General features: G+C 39.5%; 2 protein-coding genes across 3 annotated transcripts in view; one reads left to right on the forward strand and one right to left on the reverse strand.

Moving 5' to 3' along the window:
• The window catches only part of AMELX (amelogenin X-linked), a 198,045-nt gene that overhangs the window by 74,149 nt on the left and 101,856 nt on the right, over positions 1 to 22,040 (forward strand). The gene's annotated exons all lie outside the window — the stretch shown is intronic.
• ARHGAP6 (Rho GTPase activating protein 6) overlaps positions 8,837 to 22,040 on the reverse strand; it is a 550,783-nt gene continuing 537,579 nt past the window's right edge. For both annotated transcript variants that reach the window (XM_075200309.1, XM_075200311.1), the window contains exons 10-13: positions 19,670 to 19,767; positions 13,303 to 13,556; positions 12,802 to 12,882; positions 8,837 to 9,864 (exon numbers count right to left, since the gene is read on the reverse strand). In XM_075200309.1, the coding sequence (XP_075056410.1) occupies positions 9,179 to 9,864; positions 12,802 to 12,882; positions 13,303 to 13,556; positions 19,670 to 19,767 (1,119 nt within the window). In that variant the 3' untranslated portion in view covers positions 8,837 to 9,178. The remainder of the gene's footprint in view (positions 9,865 to 12,801; positions 12,883 to 13,302; positions 13,557 to 19,669; positions 19,768 to 22,040) is intronic.

Genomic DNA, 22,040 nt, shown 5'->3' on the forward strand with positions numbered 1-22,040 from the left:
CCTCTCCTGTTTCTGAGTGAGCTATGGTACAATAAAATGTAAGTGCAGATTTAGACCAAGCCAGGCAGGCCTATAATTTCTATCTCAGCAATTACAATTAGCAATGGAGCAATGGAGCTCTTCTCTTTGGGTGTTACCTATATAACGCAGTAGAATTTGCCTGTTTGTCTTCCTCTTCATCAATGACTCTTAGCAATTAAGCACTCGTCTTTGGGTGTATATTACACCCAAACCTTATGAATGCAAATTAGGAAAAATACAGTTTAATCCCTGCTAGGCCCTCCACCATCTTTTGCATGTTAATATTAGGATTGGTTGGAGTTATGGGCAAGGTCACAAATTTTTTGGTCAAATCTTTCAAACCAGCCCAGATGTCAAACTGTTGTGGTCTGCTACCTGCGTCATCCCTGCTTGTGTTTGCAAATTGGTGCCAGAACCTCACGTGCCAGAACTGCTGCCACTGGTGTAGGACTTACACAAACAACCGCATCCTCATCAATGCCCACATTGCATACCCAAATCTCACCCTCATCCTCTTCTAATTCCAAAGTGTCATCCTCACTTGGTGTATCACCGGCTACACTCGGGCTGTTCAGGCACACATCAGCAGAAATGCCGAAAGGGCCCTTCTTTATGGGTACACTATCAGAATGGTCACAATTACACATACCACTGGTGGATGGACTCTCCTCAGGGATTGGTGTCATTTCTGATTCTGAGCATACATTTTCCTCTAATGCCTTACTGTTTTCTTGCAGCTCGGCTTTCACACGTAACAGTACTTGTGCACCACTTTTGGACTCCGAATTACTTGGTCTTGCTTGCTCACGAGTGACCATACAAGAGGAAAGCTCAGAAACATTTTTAGATCTGGCAGTAATAGAGAAAGGCGAAGGCCTCATATTCTTTCTTTGCCACTGTGTGTGTAGAATGGCATGTTGGCAATTTTTTTTTTTCTCCCCTGCTCATATGTGGACTGCTGTGAATCCATTTTAATGAGACCAAAACACTTGAAGTGCAAAATATTAAATAGATAGTGCTGCTAGATAATACTTTCAACACCAGAAAAAATGTGGTTTCACTCTGGGGAATATGGGACACCCCAAAGCACTTGTAGTGCAAAATATTAAATAGATAGTGCTGCTAGATAATACTTTCAACGCCAGAAAAAATGTGGTTTCACTCTGGGGAATATGGGACACCCCAAACCACTTGTAGTGCAAAATATTAAATAGATAGTGCTGCTAGATAATACTTTCAACACCAGAAAAATTGTGGTTTCACACCGGGGTTTATAGGGGACACCCCAAAGCCAGGGCCGGATTAACCATAGGGCTAACTGGGCTACAGCCCAGGGGCCTTCGGGCATCCAGGGGGCCCTTGAAAGTGCTGAGCAGCAGTATCGATCGATCGGGGGCACCCCCGGCGCGATCAATGCTGCTGAGCACTTTCACTACGGTCCTTCCCCTACGCGCTGTAGTCTCCTTACTGAGGAGATCTTGTGAGTCTCACTCTCACGAGATTTCCTCAGTAAAGAGCGTACAGCGCGCCGGGGAAGGACTGCAATGCCAGAAGGAGAAGGAGGTAAGTGCCTTGGAGGCGGGGTGGCTCGGCTCACTGGGGAGGGCGGCTCGGATCATGGGGGGGGCCTCACGGGGGAATGGAGGCCCCCTTAGCCCAGGGGCCCCATTTCCTTAATCCGGCCCTGCCCAAAGCACTTGTAGTGCAAAATATTAAATAGATAGTGCTGCTAGATAATTGTCAGGTGCCGCTCCCGCACCATGCCAGGTGTCGGGAACGGACGCCTGTCTCTCGGTCAGATCCCCCGTCCTGTTGCCTAGCAACGGGACGTACTTCCGGTTTCGCCGCTGGCGCATGCGCAGTGCCTGCATCCCATTGTTAGGCAATGAGACTCTTTTCTCCGCGATATCGGCGGTCAGGAGCTCTATTCTATTTAAGGTCACTCTCATCACTCCTTCAGTGCCAGAGTATTGGTTTCACCTTTCTCCAGCATAGTATCCTGTTCCTGTTCCCCTATTTCAGTTACCTTTGGTGTTTCTGACCATTCTCTGTCTCACGATTTGGCTCCCTTGCTTATTGGATACTGACCCTTGGCTTTCCTCCTGACCATTCTTCTGGATCACCCTTCTGTACCGCGCTATTGTTTGGCTATGACCCGGACCATACGACTACTCCTGCAAACTCCCGCTGCACTTTTAACTAGCTTAAAGGACCGCGACCTGCGTGCCCCACACAGCCAGGCCCATACCTCCTTGTGGGGGTTCCTCCGCGCCTTCCTGCCTAGTAGAGTCAATACCAGTCAGCGGCATCTTCAAGTCCGATCATGACAATAATACTTTCAACATAAGAAAAATTGTGGTTTCACACTGGGGAATATGGGACACCCCAAAGCACTTGTAGTGCAAAATATTAAACAGATAGTGCTGCTAGATAATACTTTCTGCAGCCAGAAAATAGTTTCTGGAGGAGGGAATATGACACCCCGAACAGTTGGTAATGTTTGCAAAAATGCCTCCTCTATCCTCCTCTCTTCCTGCTATAACAATTGCTAGAATAATTGCTAGAATAATTCCTCTCTCCCTGCTCTAATGTTGCCTGCGACCTAACCCTTCTCTCTCCCTCTGTGAAATGGCAATGGAGTGCTGTGGAGGCGGGTATTTATGGATTTCAAATATTGGGAGAACCGAGCTCTGACGTCACAATGACGTTTTGCCTCGATTTCGATTCCGAATTGGCGCCAGAGGCTCGGTACTCGGATAGATGAAGTTTGGGCGGGTTCGGTTCTCGGGGAACTGAGCCCGCCCATCTCTAGTTATTACCCTACTACCCACAGCTGATGAGGTAGGAAGAGTCCTAGTGCTTTCAGCACTGGGCTGGTTATTCCTAGAGGGGGGTCCGCTCGTTTTTACGGGCGGACCCCACTCCCTAGGGAAACCAGCCCAGCGCTGAACAGCCTGGGGTTGCTTTGTCATTATGGCAGGGGGACCCCTGCCGCGTGTCCCCCTGCTATAGTGCCAACCACCCCAGGCTGGTTTGCCTAGAGCTAGTAGAATGAAAGTCTGGGGGAACCCACGCAAATTTTTCCCTGATTTTCACGCAACCAGCAGTAGGCTGGCAGCACTAGGGTTAATAGTGCTCGGGCGGGTGTGTTTGACATCGCAGCAACTCGCCAGAGAAGACCAGCGATTTTTAAGATCAGAGTAAAAATCGCAGTTTCATACATCTGGCGACTTGGGGACTAAAATCGCGGGACTTGCCTCGATTTTAAAATGCTGAAAAAAATCGGACCTTTATACATTTTACCCCTGGACTTCATTTTAGAAAAAGAAGCATATATGTCTTTGTGCAGTGTATAAATTAGTAATTAGCAGAACCATTATCTAGCCATGACATATGGATACGCTCAGGGTATCACTTTTCCAGTTCTGCATGCTCAGTGAACTTTGCTATTTGTATATGTATGACAACTACATAGTTCCACTCCTCTTCTGTATGCAGGGCTAGCAGTTCTATATACATAGTACCATTTGTCTTGTTCTGAGATAAATTGGGTTTGCAGGAGTTCTCCACGCGGGTTCTGTTCACAGTGCAAAGTGGGGTGGGGAGTGTGCACTATTCAATAAGCCCACATATTCAAATAACTGTAAAGATGGGTTTAACTTTATTAATAATTTTTATATGTTCAGTAAATTCATAGTTGCCTATGCTCTTAGGATGTATATCAGACTCCCGGACTCCAAAGAGAGCAGGCAGTTCTCCCGCAAGAGTACTTATCTAATTGCAAGGTGGGTGGGGGTACTCTCTGATGTTGCAAATCACGTAATCAAACCCCACCCATCTCATTGAACACAGTATGGGCTGGGGCATTATGATGCAATTAGCGTCATTTTACACCATGGACCACTGAAGTCAGGCCCACCTCTTCTTTTCATACTTTCCGTCCACATCTCCTAGAAGGGAGGTATGAAAAGTGGCCAAGTATGAGTAAAATTGTTAGGGACTCAAAACAGTAATGGTATATACTAACCAAGCAATGAAAAGAATGTTAAGGAATAGACCAGAATCATGGACATATCTACTGGGGTAGCAGTTGATATGGCCACTTGCATTGCTCTAGGCCCTGCTCCTCTCTCTTCTCTCCTCTGAGCATCTCACCTCAGAGGAGACTCATGCAGTGCCTGTGGTGTGTTAAAGAGCCCCCTGCTATGTGACAGGCAACACCCCACGACATTTAAAACTCCAGGATGCCTTGAGCTTGTGTTCTAGGGCACTAAAATAAAATTCTGCTCAGAAGGGAAGAGAACTGACCAACGGATCTCTGAGCTACCCTATTTCCTCTGTGGGTTTCTTGAGTCACGTTCCATTTAGAAGACAACTCTAGATAATGCATGTGTGGATGAGCCTCAACACCTACTGCTTTCATTTGTGCATGTTAGAAGAAAAATCATGGTGTATTTACTGTAGCTGATTACACTAATGTTAAACTAAAGTCTAAAATGCTTCTTTGCGCTCTCCAACTCATAATAATTAAATTGATTTATCATAGTGGTAATAGTTTCAGAATTAGAAAAAACAAACATGTCAAACATGGATTATTGATTTACAGGAGAAACTCCCCAATGTCTTCACACAGGAATTTATGAAGGAGAACCTGAAGAATAAATTGTCTGAAAAGCACATATACTACCAAATAATGTGACACGGAAACCATGTTATACATATTACTCCTCTTTATTAAGCATTTTGATTTTTTTTTACGGTAAAGTGGATAGCTTACTAGCATGTGCCCATCATAAATTCTATTATGTACAGTAGCAGAACGACAGATACATTTTAAATACTAGTATAATTATTGAAACCTATTTGCACAAATATTCCCTTACTATCCAAACCTGCTGTCATGTTCCCTGCTGAAAACGCCTGACACAGACTGTCCAGCAATGTGTTTCAAACTCCCAGCAGTGATGTGTACAAAGTACATTTTTCCCACACTAACAAATCTTTCAGTACTAAATAAGATATAAAAGTAAGAGTAACCAACCACTTTTACTACATCCTCACTAGAAACCATACAATTTAAGCACAAACTGAGTTATCTTCTGCATGTTGGAACAATAAAACAAAAATCTAGTATATATCATATTTATTAACGAATATCAGAAATTGTCAGAAATATGAGTGTTGGACTTCTAGAGGTCTCTGGACATTATAGGGCTGAGTTAGGAGCAAATCCAGCTACCGTGTGCAAAATTTGTACCAGGAAAAACCTTTTTATGTTGAGGGTTAGAATAAAATGCACAACCTTATATAGCAGCACGCTGCCTAGCTAAACTAGCCAAACTCTAAAATGCTGTGTAAAAATAGAGCTGGCCAGCGTTGGGCTCATTTTGCACCTAATCTAAATCAGCACCAATCTGAACCATGACATAAGTCCCTGGCCTCTGATACAAGAACATGCAGAGGTTGGTTGTGTGGTGGATTCTGTAAGTAGGGTGGGTGGAGAGAAACTGTATGTTTTAAACATTTTAAGTTTTTTAATAGTCTTCCATTAGAACATACTTACCAACCTTTGGTAAGTTAATTCCGGGAGATCCCAGGCAGGGGGGCGTGGTTAGTGGGCGGAAGGGGCAGGGTAATTTGCATCATTTTGGCTCCATCACCCCCCCAAACCCCCCACCTCACAACAAAATGCCGTTTTTGTTGCGGGCGGCGGGCCAAAATGATGCGATGCACCGCGAATCTCGTCATTTTGAGGAGCAAGATGCCATATGCGGGATATTTGCCTGCTCTACCCGAATTTCGGGAGTCTCCCGGACATTCCAGGAGAGTTGGCAAGTATGAATTAGAAATTGGATTAAAACATATGGGCAGATCATAGTTTGTATTTCCAAGGAAACTGTCTTTTGTACATAAGAATATAAACATAAGTAAAACATGATCGCCGGCAGCCAGTAAATTTGCCGTCAGCAAGTAAAACCACAAAGTCACATTTCTGCCTGTCAATAAAAAATACAGTTACATATGCAGATGAGATATATTACATCAGTGGTTAGAGAATTAGTAGGGTTCTTTACCCCTTAAATTCAAGAGTACAATGTGTTTTTTTTAAATGTATCTCCATATTTCATACAAACGGGTTATGAAAACATGTTATATGTCAGTTAATGTTTTATTGACAACCTTAATGTATACATGACATAGTGGGAGCTGCCATATTCGGAACATATCTGGTTTATAAGATCTAGTCATCATGCAATTTAATGAAATGTATTTTTTATAACAGCATTAATGAAAACATCCTACAAAGCAGCAAAGTAACTAATGAGTGAAAATCAAATGACAGAACAATTGGATGGAGTTTGTATTACCGTATTTCCCCATGTATAGGACGCTCCACTGTATAAGACGCACCTATATAAATCATGTGAAAAAATTATCCTGCAGCATATACAGAGGAGAGACAACGCTATAGTGAATTCTGACTTACCCTGTCAGATGATTCCTCTGTCTGGTAAAGTGTTCTGTCTTCTCTTTGTCTGATCCTGATGCTGGAAACCCGATTAAGGTCCTCTCTGCGATGTCCGGATGTCCTTTCAGGACCTTGACAATACTTTCAGGACCTTGTTAAGGTCCTGAAAGGACATCCAGACATTGTAGAGAGGACCTTTATCGGGTTTCCAGCATCAGGATCAGACAGAGAGAAGACTTTACCGGACAGAGGAGTCATCTGACAGGTTAAGTGCTACTACCCCTGTATAAGACGCACCCAGTTATTAGACCCAAAATTTTGGGGAAAAAGGTTCATCTTATACATGGGGAAATACGGTACTTGTGTACTGGGAAACTTACTAACACAGCTTTATATATATTGTGCACCATTCAGAACTGGGAATACAGTACTGTACAATCTACATTGTTTCCTGGATTTATTCTGTTATTCATTTGCATGCACTAACTCAGTTTGTGCTTTGGAGAATATTATGTATTCCATGTTTAAATCCCTGATATTAAAAACCCAGTTGTCAGATTTAATATTTTAAGACTTAACATTGTAACAATTTACTAACTTTGGACCACAATATAAAGAAACCAGAATGACAACTTGCCTTGTCCCCTCATGATAACTTTGGATCAGAATGGTTATTTTTGAATATTTATTATAATGCTATATAAAGTACCTGCATAATACTGAGCTATACTGAATGTGCAATGAGACAAATTATATATACATAAACAAGACAACATAAAAATAACCAATATATTACATTTGTCAATATTTAATAAAGAATGAATGTAGTCTGCATGTGAAATCTTTATACAGGGCCTTATCACAGAAGCTATATGGTGTATGATGCATAATGCAATTACGATTTTGTTGTACCTGTAACATCTAATATCATTAAAATAAATATGCTTTTCATTTGAGTTATTCCAGTACAAGAGAAGAAAAAATACACTTTATATGTGAAACTACTATCTACTAACATAGATACATAACTTGGTCATTTAAAAAATATATGGTAACAGTACCATATTGGATAAATAGGTTTTTGTCTTTACAATACTGACATTCATTGACACATGTGGTTTAACAGGGAAATTGATCACCAATGGCACATATTGTTACTAATTACAGCAAAGTTTAAAGAATCTTCGGTAGTCTTCAAATACTTCGGTTACTTTTTAACATTCTTATACGAGATGTCCACATTACTTACATTTTTTCCGTGCTCCCGCTCATTTATACCTTGACAATTGTCACTATGTTCCAGGTGATAGCACACCTCCATTCCTTATTGCATTTCAAAGGCTTGTCTGAGGAGGCTACCCAATCAAAATGCAGTAATAACTGCACTATGGAGACAATTATCAAGGGACAAAAGGCTTGAAAGCAAGCGAAGCCTGTTGCAAGTTGTTTAATACCTCTCTATAAAAATTTGGATAGTGGGCAAGTCACCAAAACATTAACAAGTAGCAAGTAGACCATGCTGGCAAAGTGCATATTTAAGCCACAAATCATCTAAGCACACTTTAAAACCATCATTACTGGACAAAAATGAAAAGCAATATTATTTTTGAATTACTTGCCAACATTAAATAAATATACATACATACATATATATATATATATATATATATATATATATATATATATATATATATACATACATACATACACACATAAATACTACAGTGATTCCAGTTAACTGTTGGATAATAATACAGGAAAATACACAAGATAAATACTTATATATGTATATTTGTATATATATATATATATATATATATATATATATATATTGTATATATAATATATATATATATATATATATATATATATATATATATATAAAATGTATGGCAGCAGTGCTCCAAACATGGCAGGCCAGTGCGGCACTGGAACGGTTAACAGAGTTTGCACACAGGACCCCTGCTTGAATCCTACCTTTGTATGTAGGGTCCACCTGAAATCTGACCTATTAAATGAATCACTTTCTACAGTGCACAATTACGTGGGCATTGTATGAGCCTGCATAAGTTATGTTAGTGCCACAAAATGGATTTATTCTGCTTGTTTTCCAAGCAATACATAAAGGAACTTCTATTGGTGTTAAGTTAGTCAAAGCACATAAACCAGCTTGTGCGTATTTTATAAAGATAATGAAGAAATGATTATCATGGCACAACAAGGGCAGTGAATACTTAAAAAGGCTATTTTGGGTTTTTTTTCTATATGTGCTTGCAAGGTACAGCCCATTATAGAATATACAATTTTTAGGGAATGTATATATATATATATATATATATATATATATATATATATATATATATATATATATATATATATATTTATTTATTTATAATTAAACTTCTTAGCTGCTAAACTGTATTTTCCTTTCCATCAGTCATTACAGGAAGAATTACTGTATTAATGGTATTCTTTGCCATTAGTAGATAAAAAAGTGAATGGAAAGTTGGCAGTGATATTTAGAAATTACTTCAAGAATAAAGTCCCAGAAGTACAGTTGTGGTTTTTTTAAATGAAAATTGTGTAAAAAAATAAAAGGATAACTGTTTTTAACTATTTCATTCTTTGTTTCAGTCCATTGGCAATAACAAAGTCTGTATCTTTTTTGTTTGATTTATGCCTGAACCGTCATACTAGTGTTTCAGGTAGTGTGTCTGGGTTATCAGCAGAGAGAAGCTCCCATATCTGCCACCTTTCTCTTTGCCACTCTTGCCAGTCTGGATCAGACAAGTTCTTAGTGTTTTGGTTATTGGCTGGGGTTTTCAATGAAGTCTGTCTGTTTTGAACAGAATGTTCAGTGGATGGAGTCCTTTCTATGGATGTCCCAACAACAGGCTCGGATCTTGGTAGTCTCCATAAGGCCTGCTCAGCTGAAAACACCGGTGATCGATGGGGCTGTGCCACACCTTGTTTTACTGAACCAGGGTAGGGTGGAGGGAGCTTTGATTCATTTCTATTGATGTCAGAATGTCGTAAATTTAACGGCGGTGGCCTATTGTGAGTGCAGGATATCTGTGCATTGTCCTCTGTAATATCTTCTGTACTGCATGAATGTTGCGCACATCTTGACTTGTGTTCAATGTTTCTTTTGGATGTGTCTGATTGAGGAGTACTGCTAACACGCGTCACTGAACTGTGAGGCCTGCACTCTGGAATGGCAGTTGATGTGTGTGTCCTTCGTATATTTGGCTTACCATTGTCTACTTCAACTGAAGAATTTTTACACAAAGGACAGTTCTGTGTTAGATTTCCATGGGAAAGAGAACACTGTCCTTGGTGCAAGGAACTACTCTCATAGATATTCCCATATGAACCTAGAAAAAAAAAAATATATATTGAATATATTGAGCAGTGAATGGGAAATTATATACCAAAACAGGTCCATTGTCCCTGGGTTTTGCTTTAGTCAGGGAAGTCAATGATTATTGTGAAGGATTTCTTAGAGGCACAGTACTAAACATTCAGATTTACAGAATGTTCACTATGAACAACGTGTACAATGATTGTATGGCCAAGAAACCAAATCATGTGCAGAGTAGAGGTTATCTGTATTGTATCCAAGGCCAATAAAAATACACTTATTGGATAATATAAAGACCTTAATGTAAGACACATAAGAAAGCTAGACAAATAAAGTTACAGGTAGGCATGTACAAACCAACACATTAAGTAATTAGGTTTACAGTAATAAATTAAGTAATCTGAAGGTGAAAACTTTAAAGTATATTTTATTTTTAATTATTCTATAAATGATCAGCAAAAAATGATGTAATATACTCAAAGCAAGGAATGTTAAATAGCGAGGCACTGACCAATTTATTACAAAATAAAATCGATTATCACCCATAATATAATATATATTATAGAAGCAACAAGTGGTCAAACTATAAGGAAAACCAACATGGGATTTTAAAACAATAACTTTCAAACAAAGGACTTTTTTCTGTATAGTTGTGGCAGTTTAATTTGTTTTACTCAAAATATGAACCTTTCTTAACAAATATTGATTTCAAGATAATGCCATTTTCATCACAGTGTCATTTTACAAGACCACTAAACCTAAAATACTGAAATACATCAAAGAAGATTAACAAATATATGTGGCATTTTGAGATGTTTATTAGAGCTAAAGGTATCTTAGATAAAGCTGTGATCATGCTGGATGAGTTTATTCCCTATGCACATCAGACTCATTGGGCTAGATTTACTAAGCTGCGGGTTTGAAAAAGTGGGGATGTTGCCTATAGCAACCAATCAGATTCTAGCTTTCATTTATTTAGTACCTTCTACAAAATGACAGCTAAAATCTGATTGGTTGCTATAGGCAACATCCCCACTTTTTCAAACCCGCAGCTTAGTAAATCTAGCCCATTGTCTCAAGAATCCATCAATCCAAATATATATATTACAGTATTTTACTTTATCAAGGAATAAAGACATTTTTTTTTGGAGATTAGCTGAATATATTTGGTATAAAGCATTTGTTGGGGATGTTTTCCCAGCATGTCAGGCTTCCTGTAATTCAACTTTTAATGAACATTTCAGTCAACCTTTCAGATTGAAACGGTGTATATCACTGTTACGAGCCGCGGCGGCTCTGGCCACCGCCGCGACTCACTTCCGGGTTCTGCTCGGTGTCCCGGCCGTCGTCATGACGACCGGGACGTCACTTCCTCCTGGGGATGCTCTTTGCCTCCAGCGCTGCGTCCCGGCATCTAGGGCAGCCGGGCGCACATCATACATAATTATAGCCCAGCTGGGCTAAATAATACCTGCTGTGCAGGACAGATCCTGATTGGGTTTCATGTGTTTATAAGGCAGGAAGGGACAAGCCCTCCCTGCCGGTTATAGTTCCTGCTTTGCTGTTACTAGCCTGCTATATTTCTTGCTCCTGTGGATTTGATTAATTCTTGCCGACCTTTGCCTGATTCCTGACTTCGTTTGATTGCCTGTGCCCCTAGACCTTTTGCCTGGACTCCTAAGCTGCTGATTGGCCTGTGACGTCTGACCTCGGTTCTGTGTACTGGATATTCTGTCTGCTGCCGGCCCTCGACCCTTGCCTGGATTTCACTCTGCTAATTGCTCCTTTACGCTATCGCTGGGTTCTCCCCAGTCAGTGCACAACTCACGACCCTCAGCTGTCTGCGGCCAAGTCTGTCCCCACCACTAGGGGCTCCAGCGAAAACCAGACTTCTGAGTAGACTCCGGGTTTTGTGTTGCTGGCTGTTGGGGTTCCTAACAATCACTAAATGCATGTCATTGACGGCCCCAGTGTACTATCGCTGCAATTGGTGTGAGCATTGTAATTGGTATATATTGTTGTGAGGGTTTTTTTGTGAAAAGCCAAACCAAAACAAATGAAAATATCAACCATGATGTACTCAGTGTAATTAACTGAATTCTGTGTGGATGTCATCCATTTCCCATCATCACCTCACACTGGGGCGGAGCCATTATGTGGGCTGGGCTAATAGTCATTCAAATCCAGACTATAAATTCATTAGGATCTAGAGGCATCACTGAGGTATGAGGCAATTTAAAGACTAAATATTGGTGCATCCCAAAAAATGACTTTTTCTATGTGTGTAGAGGAAAGGTTCCCGTTAAATCTTTACCTCTTACTTAAATAATTATCTCTTATTGAAAGCATTTTCGTCAAAATGTTGAATTAAGATAAATAAACTTAAACGCTCCCATTGCCATTTCCTGATGTCAGATTGTGACTCATTTATTCTGCAGCTCTCTACAGAGTAGAGCCCAGTGATGTAGCTACCGCTGTAGCAGCCTGTGGGGTCCGGTGGCGGAGGAGGTAATACGTGTCCGTCTGCTGCAGAGGGTACAATGGCTGATGTATGCACCTAGACACCTCGGTTAGGGATGTTCACTGCCAGCCCCTGTTAATGCTTAGAAGAGCAGAGTGTGGACCTCCAGGGTGAATTAACATGTATCACCTCCACTCACCTAAATTTTGCTTTGGGGCATGGCTATCTAGTGTTCCAATCTATGGAGCTCTATAGAAAAAGACTGAATGGTATAAGTCCTCCAGTACTGAGAGCTGCACAGCTGATTTCCTTTTATTAGATAATAGCTGCACAGTAGTTTGAATAAATTGGGAAACACAAGTTGCAGTGCAGCTGGAGAAACTGAGACAATAGTAATACTAAGCAGTTTGTAGTAAATTAGCCCACAATATCACAGGATGCTGTCCTTATCCCTATCATTTCTCTTTATACTTGTCTACAATTCTCTACCTGTTATTCCTTGATCTTTTGATGCTGATTTTAGTGTTGTATGCCATGTTCCCCATATATCAAAATTTTCTTGTGGAGCTTCTGCAAAAAAAAAGAAAAAGAACAATTACATAGCACACAATCATCCATAAATAAATCACCACAACACCCAAAGCCTATGAAAGGCATAGATCACAGTGATGCTGCTCACATGCTATAGCTGTTAGGTCTTTGAACAGCATTATCTAAAGCTCAGGTAATGTGGAAGAACACAAATGTTAAATCATAGGTGGACACACAAATGTGGGAAACTGTAAAGGAAGATGGAACAAAAGAATGATAGGATTCATTACAAGTAAAACTTGATTATGATGTGTGTCCGTTATCTATATGTGCAAAGGGGAGGGTATCACTGAGCCACTTTGTTCAGCTCACAAAATAGCTGCCTTCACTCTAATAGGTGGCAGGTACACCCAAGAGTGTTTATCACCACGGCTAAAAGCAGAAGATGGATAGCCATACCTTTCAAACACCACTGTGCCGCCGGATTTTCCTTTGTCTTGGACAGTAAATGGCTAACCAACGTATGATGTTCTGGAGCCTTAAATAGTTTGTCAGAGTTATTTTCTTGCCTTGCACTCGCAGATCGTTCTGACAGTATTGGGGAATTATTGTCATATGGAGAAACATCACCACTGGAAGCTTTATTTGAGTCTGTAGAGGAGTGTCTTCCTTCAATGGAAAAAGAGCCATCTGATCTCAACAGTTCAGGGCTCCTAGCAGGAAAATATAGAAACAGTTCATTTAATTCAATTTATCTTTGCTTAAACAGTGTGCTCTAATGTGTAAAGTTGTAGACTTCCCATCAAAAATCACATCTGTACAGTAAAATAAAAAGTTAATGAGTTACCCTTATATGAGCAAATATAGACAGTCTGTACATTCAGCAACCTGTGACTTTTCTATTACTAAAACATAAATTATTGTTGTGCAATACACAACAAACATCTATTGTACCACACAAAATACTGTATCTGAGTAACATATCACATTAGGTAGTGTACAATCAGGGCAATTGGCCCATTAACATGCAATGGAAAATTAGAGTAGCATGAAAAAAGTGTAAATTCTGGAAAACATAAAATCAGGGAACGAGATTTTCATTTACATATAGATCATCATCAGGGGTGGTTTTCTTTCGCTCATCTTTATTATAAGATATTAACAATATTTAAGTGGATGTTAAAATGTATACATCCTATTTGAGAAAAATAAACATAATAAACAAATATTTTCATTATAAGATGGAATAATGATAAATACGAATATCTAAATCCAATGAGCAGTTAGGTGGCTAGGTAGTATATCTACCATTTTAACAGAATATTATCTATTTATCCTATAGAATTCATTTCCTTTTCTCTCTTTTAAATATTTTGCTGTTTCAGATAATATGGGGATGAGATATGATCATTTCCCATTTTTAATGTATATCAATAAAGCGTAATGCACATTTTTATCTAAATACAATATTAGTATCCCAATCATTGATTGCCCAATGTATACACATTTTCTTTTCTCTTGCTCAGTTGTAGAATTTAATATATGTATTGGTGCACCTCCCTGTATGAAAAAGAATTAGATATATAAGTACAAGTTCATTTATAATAATAAGGGAATAATGATTTATCTTAGTGCGGTGTTAGAATTTGTGTCCCAGTCAGATCTGAACAGATAAACTGTACAAATCTAGACCTTTTGGTAGTTATGACAACTGACTGGATCCTATGGCCTCCCATTAATGAATACAACCAGTGTCACAAGCAAATGTCTTCAGTGTTACTAGTTTACTGTTCCCTGCCTAGAAATAACCACTAGGGGCCAGGCAAGCACTGTTTACTCTCAATGCATAAATAGCAGCTTGAAAGGGTGGGATACTCATGTTATACAATCTACCTCAGCATAATATAATTTACAATAATGTTTACAATAATCACGTTGACATCCTGTGAACCTTTACAGGTCGATCCTTGGAGAATGCATTAACAATCTGGGGTGTTGGTTCATAAATTCCTGAGCATATACGTAATGCATACAATACATTTTTATAAACAAGAAGAAAATGTAACTAATAAACAGTTATACAACCTTTTAAACACAACATCCAATGAAAATGCACACATTTCACTGAAAGAAACCATTTTCTGGAAACACTTTAAATATTATGTTTACATATTATGTTTACATAGAATTTCAAGTATGGCCTTGTAAAAAGTAAAGCTAATTATCCTTTGTCATCAAGTGTAAACAAACAGATAGCACTTATATTGCAAAAAACTAGTTATCTACAGATCAACAGGAAACACATAAAAAGCTAATATTTTTCTAATTAAGAATCTGAAAGACAAACAGTGCTTTATGGAAGTGTGTTACACAATCATATTGACACGCAGTGGGAATGGGGAAAAGAGGAGAGCCAATCGTGGGCTGTTATCACAGCTAATTGCTTGCAGAACATGAAGTGGAATGCAGCAAAATATAGACAGCTGATAAAATGTTCAATGATGAGTGTTGCAATTCTCTCTCCCAAGCAACAAAAAGCAAGATGTTACTTACAAATGCATGAAAGGATGGCACACAGTGATACTGGAGGTAGTTACTCTCTAATATAATATACATTTGGAATGGAGCAGAAATTAAAATATGGGTCAAAGTGATCCAAGCAAAGATGGAATCTTACAGAGAAAGTCTGGGAGACTCCTGAATTTCAGTAGTTCTTCTGGACCAACGAGGGAGCAGCCATTTCTCCTGGATCACGGCCACTTCCTAGTGAAGTGGGCGGGACGAGGAGCCTCAATGGCAAATTACATCACGATTTGCAGCACCCGCCCCCACGACAGGGAACCCATTGTGACAGCCAAGTCACAATAGGGACGCGGTCACACCCCTAGAGGGTTGCTTAGCGCTGTATAGGGCTTTTTAATTAATATTAAAACTTTTTTTAAAGGGTTGTCAGTTTTTGAAGAACCCCCTCAATTTTTTCATTTCTTCCTACCTCCACTTTTGTTGCAAATAGAGGTATGGTCTATCCCACTGTTTAAGCTACTATTTCATAGTAATATGCACTAATCAGCCACAACATTAAAACCACCTGGCTAATATTGTGTAGGTCCCCCTCTTGCCGTCAAAACAGCTCTGACCCATCGAGGCATGGACTCCACAAGACCTCTGAAGGTGTCCTGTGGTATCTGGCACCAAGACGTTAGCAGCAGATCCTTTAAGTCCTGTAAGTTACGAAATGAGGCCTCCATGGCTCGGAATTGTTTTTCCAGCACATTGCACAGATGCTTGATCGAACTGAAATCTGGGGAATTTGAAGTCCAAGTCAACACATTAAACTCTTTGCATTGTCCCTTAAACCATTCCTAAACCATTTTGCAGTGTGGCAGGGCACATTATCCTGCTGAAAGAGGCTACTACCATTAGGGAATACCGTTGCCATGAAGGTGTGTACTTGGTTTGCAACAATGTGTAGGTAGATGGTATGTGTCAAAGTAGCATCCACATGAATGTCAGGACCCAAGGCATATTTGCCCACTTTCCCAGAATGTCCGGGAGACTCCCGAATTCCGGGTATGTCTCACGGACTTCTGGGACTGCAGACAATTCTCTCGCATCCTGCCTACTTCACTAGGAAGTGGGCAGGATGTAAGCCTCCACAGGGAATCGCCTCATTTTGGCCCTGCCTCGTGACAAATTGTCAATTTCAGCAATGGAGCGGGGCAAAATGACTGCCCGGGCCCGCCAAGCAACCTCCTGCCCTCCGGGATCTCCTGGAATTAAAAAACTAAAAGTTGGCAAGTATGACCCAAGGTTTTCCAGCAGAACACATTGTCCAGAGCATCACACTGCCTCCGCCGGCTTACCTTGTTCCCATAGTGCATGCTGGTGCCATCTCTACCCCAGGAACACCCCACAAGACCCGCTGTTTTGGAAATGCTCTGACCCAGTCATCAAGCCATCGTAATTTGGCCCTTGTCAAAGACGCTCAGATCCTTACGATTGCCCATTTTTCCTGCTTTCAATACATCAAGTTCAAGAACTGACTGTTTACTTGCTGCCTAATACATGCCACCCCTTGACAGGTGCCATTGTAACAAGATAATTAATGTTATTCACGTCACTTGTCAGTGGTTTTAATGTTGTGGCTGATCAGTGTATGTCAATGTCTGTGTATTACTGAGCTGAATAGAACAGAATAGAAGAAATAACTGGAGAGTTTTCTTTCAGTTCTCTGCAGCAATTGGTCATTTAAGGAGGGTGGTGTTCCTCTAATGCAGCAGACACACAGTGACAAACAGGTTTTCAGACTTCATTTGCAGAAATATTTAATTCACATGCAGGTCCCATTAGGACACTGTCCTACAGATGTGGAAGAGCTTCAGCTGTCTGAAATGTAATACTTTACTTTTTAACAGAGTTTCAGGGGAATGTCAGGGCAATGTCAAACAATGTATTTCACAGTCATGGTCCATAACTGAAAAAAAATGGCAGCAAGGTGGCTTAGTGTTTAGCACTTCTGCCTCACAGTACTGGGGTCATGAGTTCGATTCCTGACCATGGCCTTATCTGTGTGGAGTTTGTATGTTTTCCCCGTGTCTGCGTGGGTTTCCTCCGGGTGCTCCGGTTTCCTCCCACACTCCAAAAACATACTGGTAGGTTAATTGGCTGCTATCAAAAAATTGACCTTAGTCTCTCTCTCTCTGTCTGTGTGTGTTAGGGAATTTAGACTGTAAGCTCTAATGGGGTAGGGACCGATGTGAATGAGTTCTCTGTACAGCGCTGCAGAATTAGTGGCGCTATAAAAATAACTGGTGATAATGATGATGAATGCTGGGGTTTAGTCCTTTACATTTTTTCCCAGCCATTTTAACAAATAATTATACAGTTTTGTGGGTTTACTTGGACATTCGTGTAATTGGCATGGTCATTATTTAGAATGAAAAACATGGAAAGATAGCATTAGCTAAAGCTAGACAATAGTTACATATAATGTGAACCAAATGTAACTGAATGATATAACAGACATGTTTATGTGAGCTATTTAACCTCTATGTTGCCAAAAAATAATTTTCTTTCCAGAGTTCTAAAAAGGCACTTTAGCTGTGTTTTAAAAGACAAGGTGTAAACATTATGCAGGGCTGAAGCCTATTATTTTACACCGCATGCTGTGATACATTCTGTACAGTTTTCATGTCGCTTATGGTTCATTATAATCCACTGAATAGGTTCTTTAGTCATTGTGACATTCAAGGTGTGTGGGTGTTATGACTCATTTTATAAAATTACATTAATCCAACCTGTTGCTATGGTACATATCAGTTGGTGTGTGGACCACATTCATTATTGTATATGTTGTATTTCAGGTACTGCTTCTGTTATGTGCTCTTGTATGTAATTTATGGCTGGGGTGGCTGTCTTGTGGCCTTTGTGCCCTACTCAAAGACTTGACAATAGTTTGCCCTGAGTAAGCAATATGTCTGCAAGTAATGACTAACAGAACAGGGGTTCACTGAATAACAATAGAAAGGAAGCCAAAACAACACCTATGACAGTGAAGTTCATCCCTAAACATTACATTATAGTGACACATGAATGAACTTATTGGACAGATGGATGACAGGAAGGAAGTTAAAATCAGATTTTCTGTAGTAATGATGCACTAGGATAAAAATTATGTCTTACGTCATTTTACTCTTCTTTCCTGTAATACCTTAGATAGAGGAACAAGATTCTACATACTGATAAAAGAACACTATTGCTGTAAAAAGATACGGTATACATTTACCAATTGTTTACATTTAACTGCTTACATTTGGAAATTCAGGAACAATGAACCAGCCCTTTAAACTCTGTACAATATCCTGGCCACATATCATACATAATACATTTGGAAACTCTCATTCAATGGCATGTAGTTGCAGAAATGTAATGTCTTTGGTTAGTGTACATATGGCCGGAGGCATGGCTCCCAATTCACTTTCTACAATAACAGTTTAAAATAATTGTACCATACTGGTTACCCACAAGCACTTCATATTCTCTTGAACTCCACTCCATATCTAAATTAGTCCCATTAACTATACTACTCAATACAGCCAAAACGTTTCCACCTATATCTGTCCATAGACATGCAGATTTGGATGTTTAACATGAGCTCACTTTCATGACCTTCTTGATGAACAACTGGATCACATGGAATTCAATTAATGCATTCAGCCAATGACTGCACACACTGGACAGACATTGGCTTTTCCACCAATCAGCAATGATCAGTTTAGATCCACAGACAAAGCGGTTTGGGCCAAATTTGTCTAACTTAGCAGTTCATACCTTATGCTGGCCTTGTATACTTCACACATTTACATCAATAATTAAAAAACTCTCAATGACATCTGTAGTTTCAGATATGCAATAAATAACATCAGTGGACATAGGACAACAATTGCAATTTTTTATATTTACAAATTGAATTTACAACAAGAATATTTTATAGCAACATATAAGTGAAAAATGTTTCATAAGGTGAAACTATATGGATATAAAGAATAACCTAGAGTAAGAGATTGGAGAAATCCTGCTCACATCTAAAAAATGTTAATATAAATATTGTTAAAAGCAGAAAATGGAACATAGGAATATAGAGCACGGCGTATATTTATACAAATGACTGATTATTTACAGTAATTATCTCCTTTGTGTATGGTTTCATTAGTACTAACCAAAAAACACAGGGGACCTACAACTGGAGATTGATAAACATTTCCACCGAAAAATAGAAACATTCCCAGCACAAATTTAAAAGTAAACTACAAACAGATTTACTTACGAGGATTGGGAGGCTTTTCTTCTTAATAAATAGTCCACCACATCAGGGTCAGTCTCTAACAGACTAATGAGAACTTCATTCTGTAAATCAGCAGGGACCTAAAATGAAAACAATAAAAGAAAAGAAAGAGTCCAAGATGATCAGGATGTCTAGTCATAACGACTTATATAGGAATACTAATTAATGTTTTCATACATAAACTATTTGTAAATGACAAAAAAACAAACACATCGTCATGTGTGTTCCCAGAATACTTAGCATTCAATAGTTCCTGACCAGTGAACAGGTTAAGCAACCAGCCCAGTCTTATTATAATGAATGACGTCTATAACTAATAGAGACCAGAGGCAGAAGTCAAACTTTCCATAGTAAATGTTTAGGGTAGACAGCGCTTGGTCTCTGTACAAGCAATGTCTGAATCCCCTTGTCCCTTGTGTTTGCTGCAGTTATATTGTTATCTTATACAAAATCTAGCCACACTTGCTGTGATATATGTAGTGATATTGTCTAACTGGCCTCATACTGTAGCTTGTGAGGCCCTAAAATGAGTGTGGTGTCTAATAATATTCTAATCAAAATGAATGGGCAGCACGGTGGCTAAGTGGTTAGCACTTCTGCCTTACAGCACTGGGGTCATGAGTTCAATTCCCGACCATGGCCTTATCTGTGTGGAGTTTGTATGTTCTTCCCGTGTTTGCGTGGGTTTCCTCCGGGTGCTCCGGTTTCCTCCCACACTCCAAAAACATACTGGTAGGTTAATTGGCTGCAATCAAATTTGACCCTAGTCTCTCTCTCTCTCCCTCTCTGTATGTGTGTCTGTGTGTGTATGTTAGGAAATTTAGACTGTAAGCTCCAATGGGGCAGGGACTGATGTGAGTGAGTTCTTTGTACATTGCTGCGGAATCAGTGGCGCTATATAAATAAATGGTGATGATGAATGGGATCAGTATCAGTAAATGCACTTGGTAGATGAGCACTTTTGGTCTGTGTGCACTAACAAGCCCTTTTGACCCTGGAAGTCTGTGGAGAAATTGGACTGTGACCATGTTGATCAGTTCTCAGGCAGGATTTATGGTATGGAGGAAGTAGATGGAAGATAATGGAGAAGTTAATAGGCATATTAGGAATGTTGTGAGTAAATTGTACAGTATAATTATCACATACTGTAGCTGGATTGTGCATATTAAAAATATAGCAGAAGAGGTAGCGATGGTATTGACAGATATCACTGCTGCAGTGTGTTTTAACACTTCTCAAACTTTTGACTAAGATTAAGTATAGCTCTACCTGTACAGTTGGGGTTTAAAGATATTCCGATTGTAAAGTGCTAAGAAATTTGCTGGTGCTATATAAATAAATGTACCCCATGTAGGTGAAGTGACATTGACTGTTTACCTAAATCTTAACTGACCTACGGCTGGGTACAGACTGCAGGGTTTTCAGCTGATTATCGGACCAATCATATGATAAACGACTGGATATCGCATTAGTATGTACACTTAACCAATGCATGATTATCGTTCCAAAGCACATTGTACCGTTTCATTTGACTTTTAAACCAAACTAAAAATCTCATTCAACGATGGAACAATGTCGTTCCAACTCTGCTGTGTGTATGCACCTACGACCGGCAGTGTCCAGATCTCTATGGAGTGTGCAGAGTCACAATCTTTTCAGTCAATGGTTATGACAGATAAAGTGCACAGATCTGAAGGTAAATCGAGTAAAAAGTATTTAGTCTGTGCACATGAATCGACATGCTGATCAGGATTTTTTTTTTCAGTTGGTAAAATCATTAACTATAGCACATTGGGAGAAATTTTTCTGTAGTGTGATTGTGTATCCAGAATTACTTTGAAGTCTGTAAAGGGAAACCACAGTGTTCTCTTTAATTAAGGAGACGGTGAAATTAACCTCAGGGGAACATATTACTATCTGAAAAGGATTTCTGTTCAATTAAAGCCAAATACAGTATGTGGCTTCAAGCAGTTTCTTTTACATACCATTTACCTGCTCTGAATATGACTTTTACCATAGTTTTTCTTAAACTAAATTTGGCTATGATTAAGTGTAGCTCTACATGTACAGATGGAGTTTAATGGGGTTTAAAGATATCCCATGTAGGTGAAGTGGCATTTACTAACGCCATCCAAAAGGCTGGAGCCCATAGGATACTAAATTAATTTAATATATCCTTTACCTCATTGCGTATTAGTTGGTAACGCTCTCCCCTACACACAGATTTAGAGGTAAGGGTGTACCTTACCTGAATCGTCCTTAAATCTAAGGGAGGTGCAGTCCTAGTGCCTCCTAATTCTCTAACTCCTTTGAGGTTCCCAACTTGTGGGAGCTAAAGATTCAGAGCCTAATG

The sequence above is a fragment of the Mixophyes fleayi genome, chromosome 2 (genome assembly GCF_038048845.1).
Source record: "Mixophyes fleayi isolate aMixFle1 chromosome 2, aMixFle1.hap1, whole genome shotgun sequence".
Lineage (NCBI taxonomy): Eukaryota > Metazoa > Chordata > Amphibia > Anura > Limnodynastidae > Mixophyes > Mixophyes fleayi.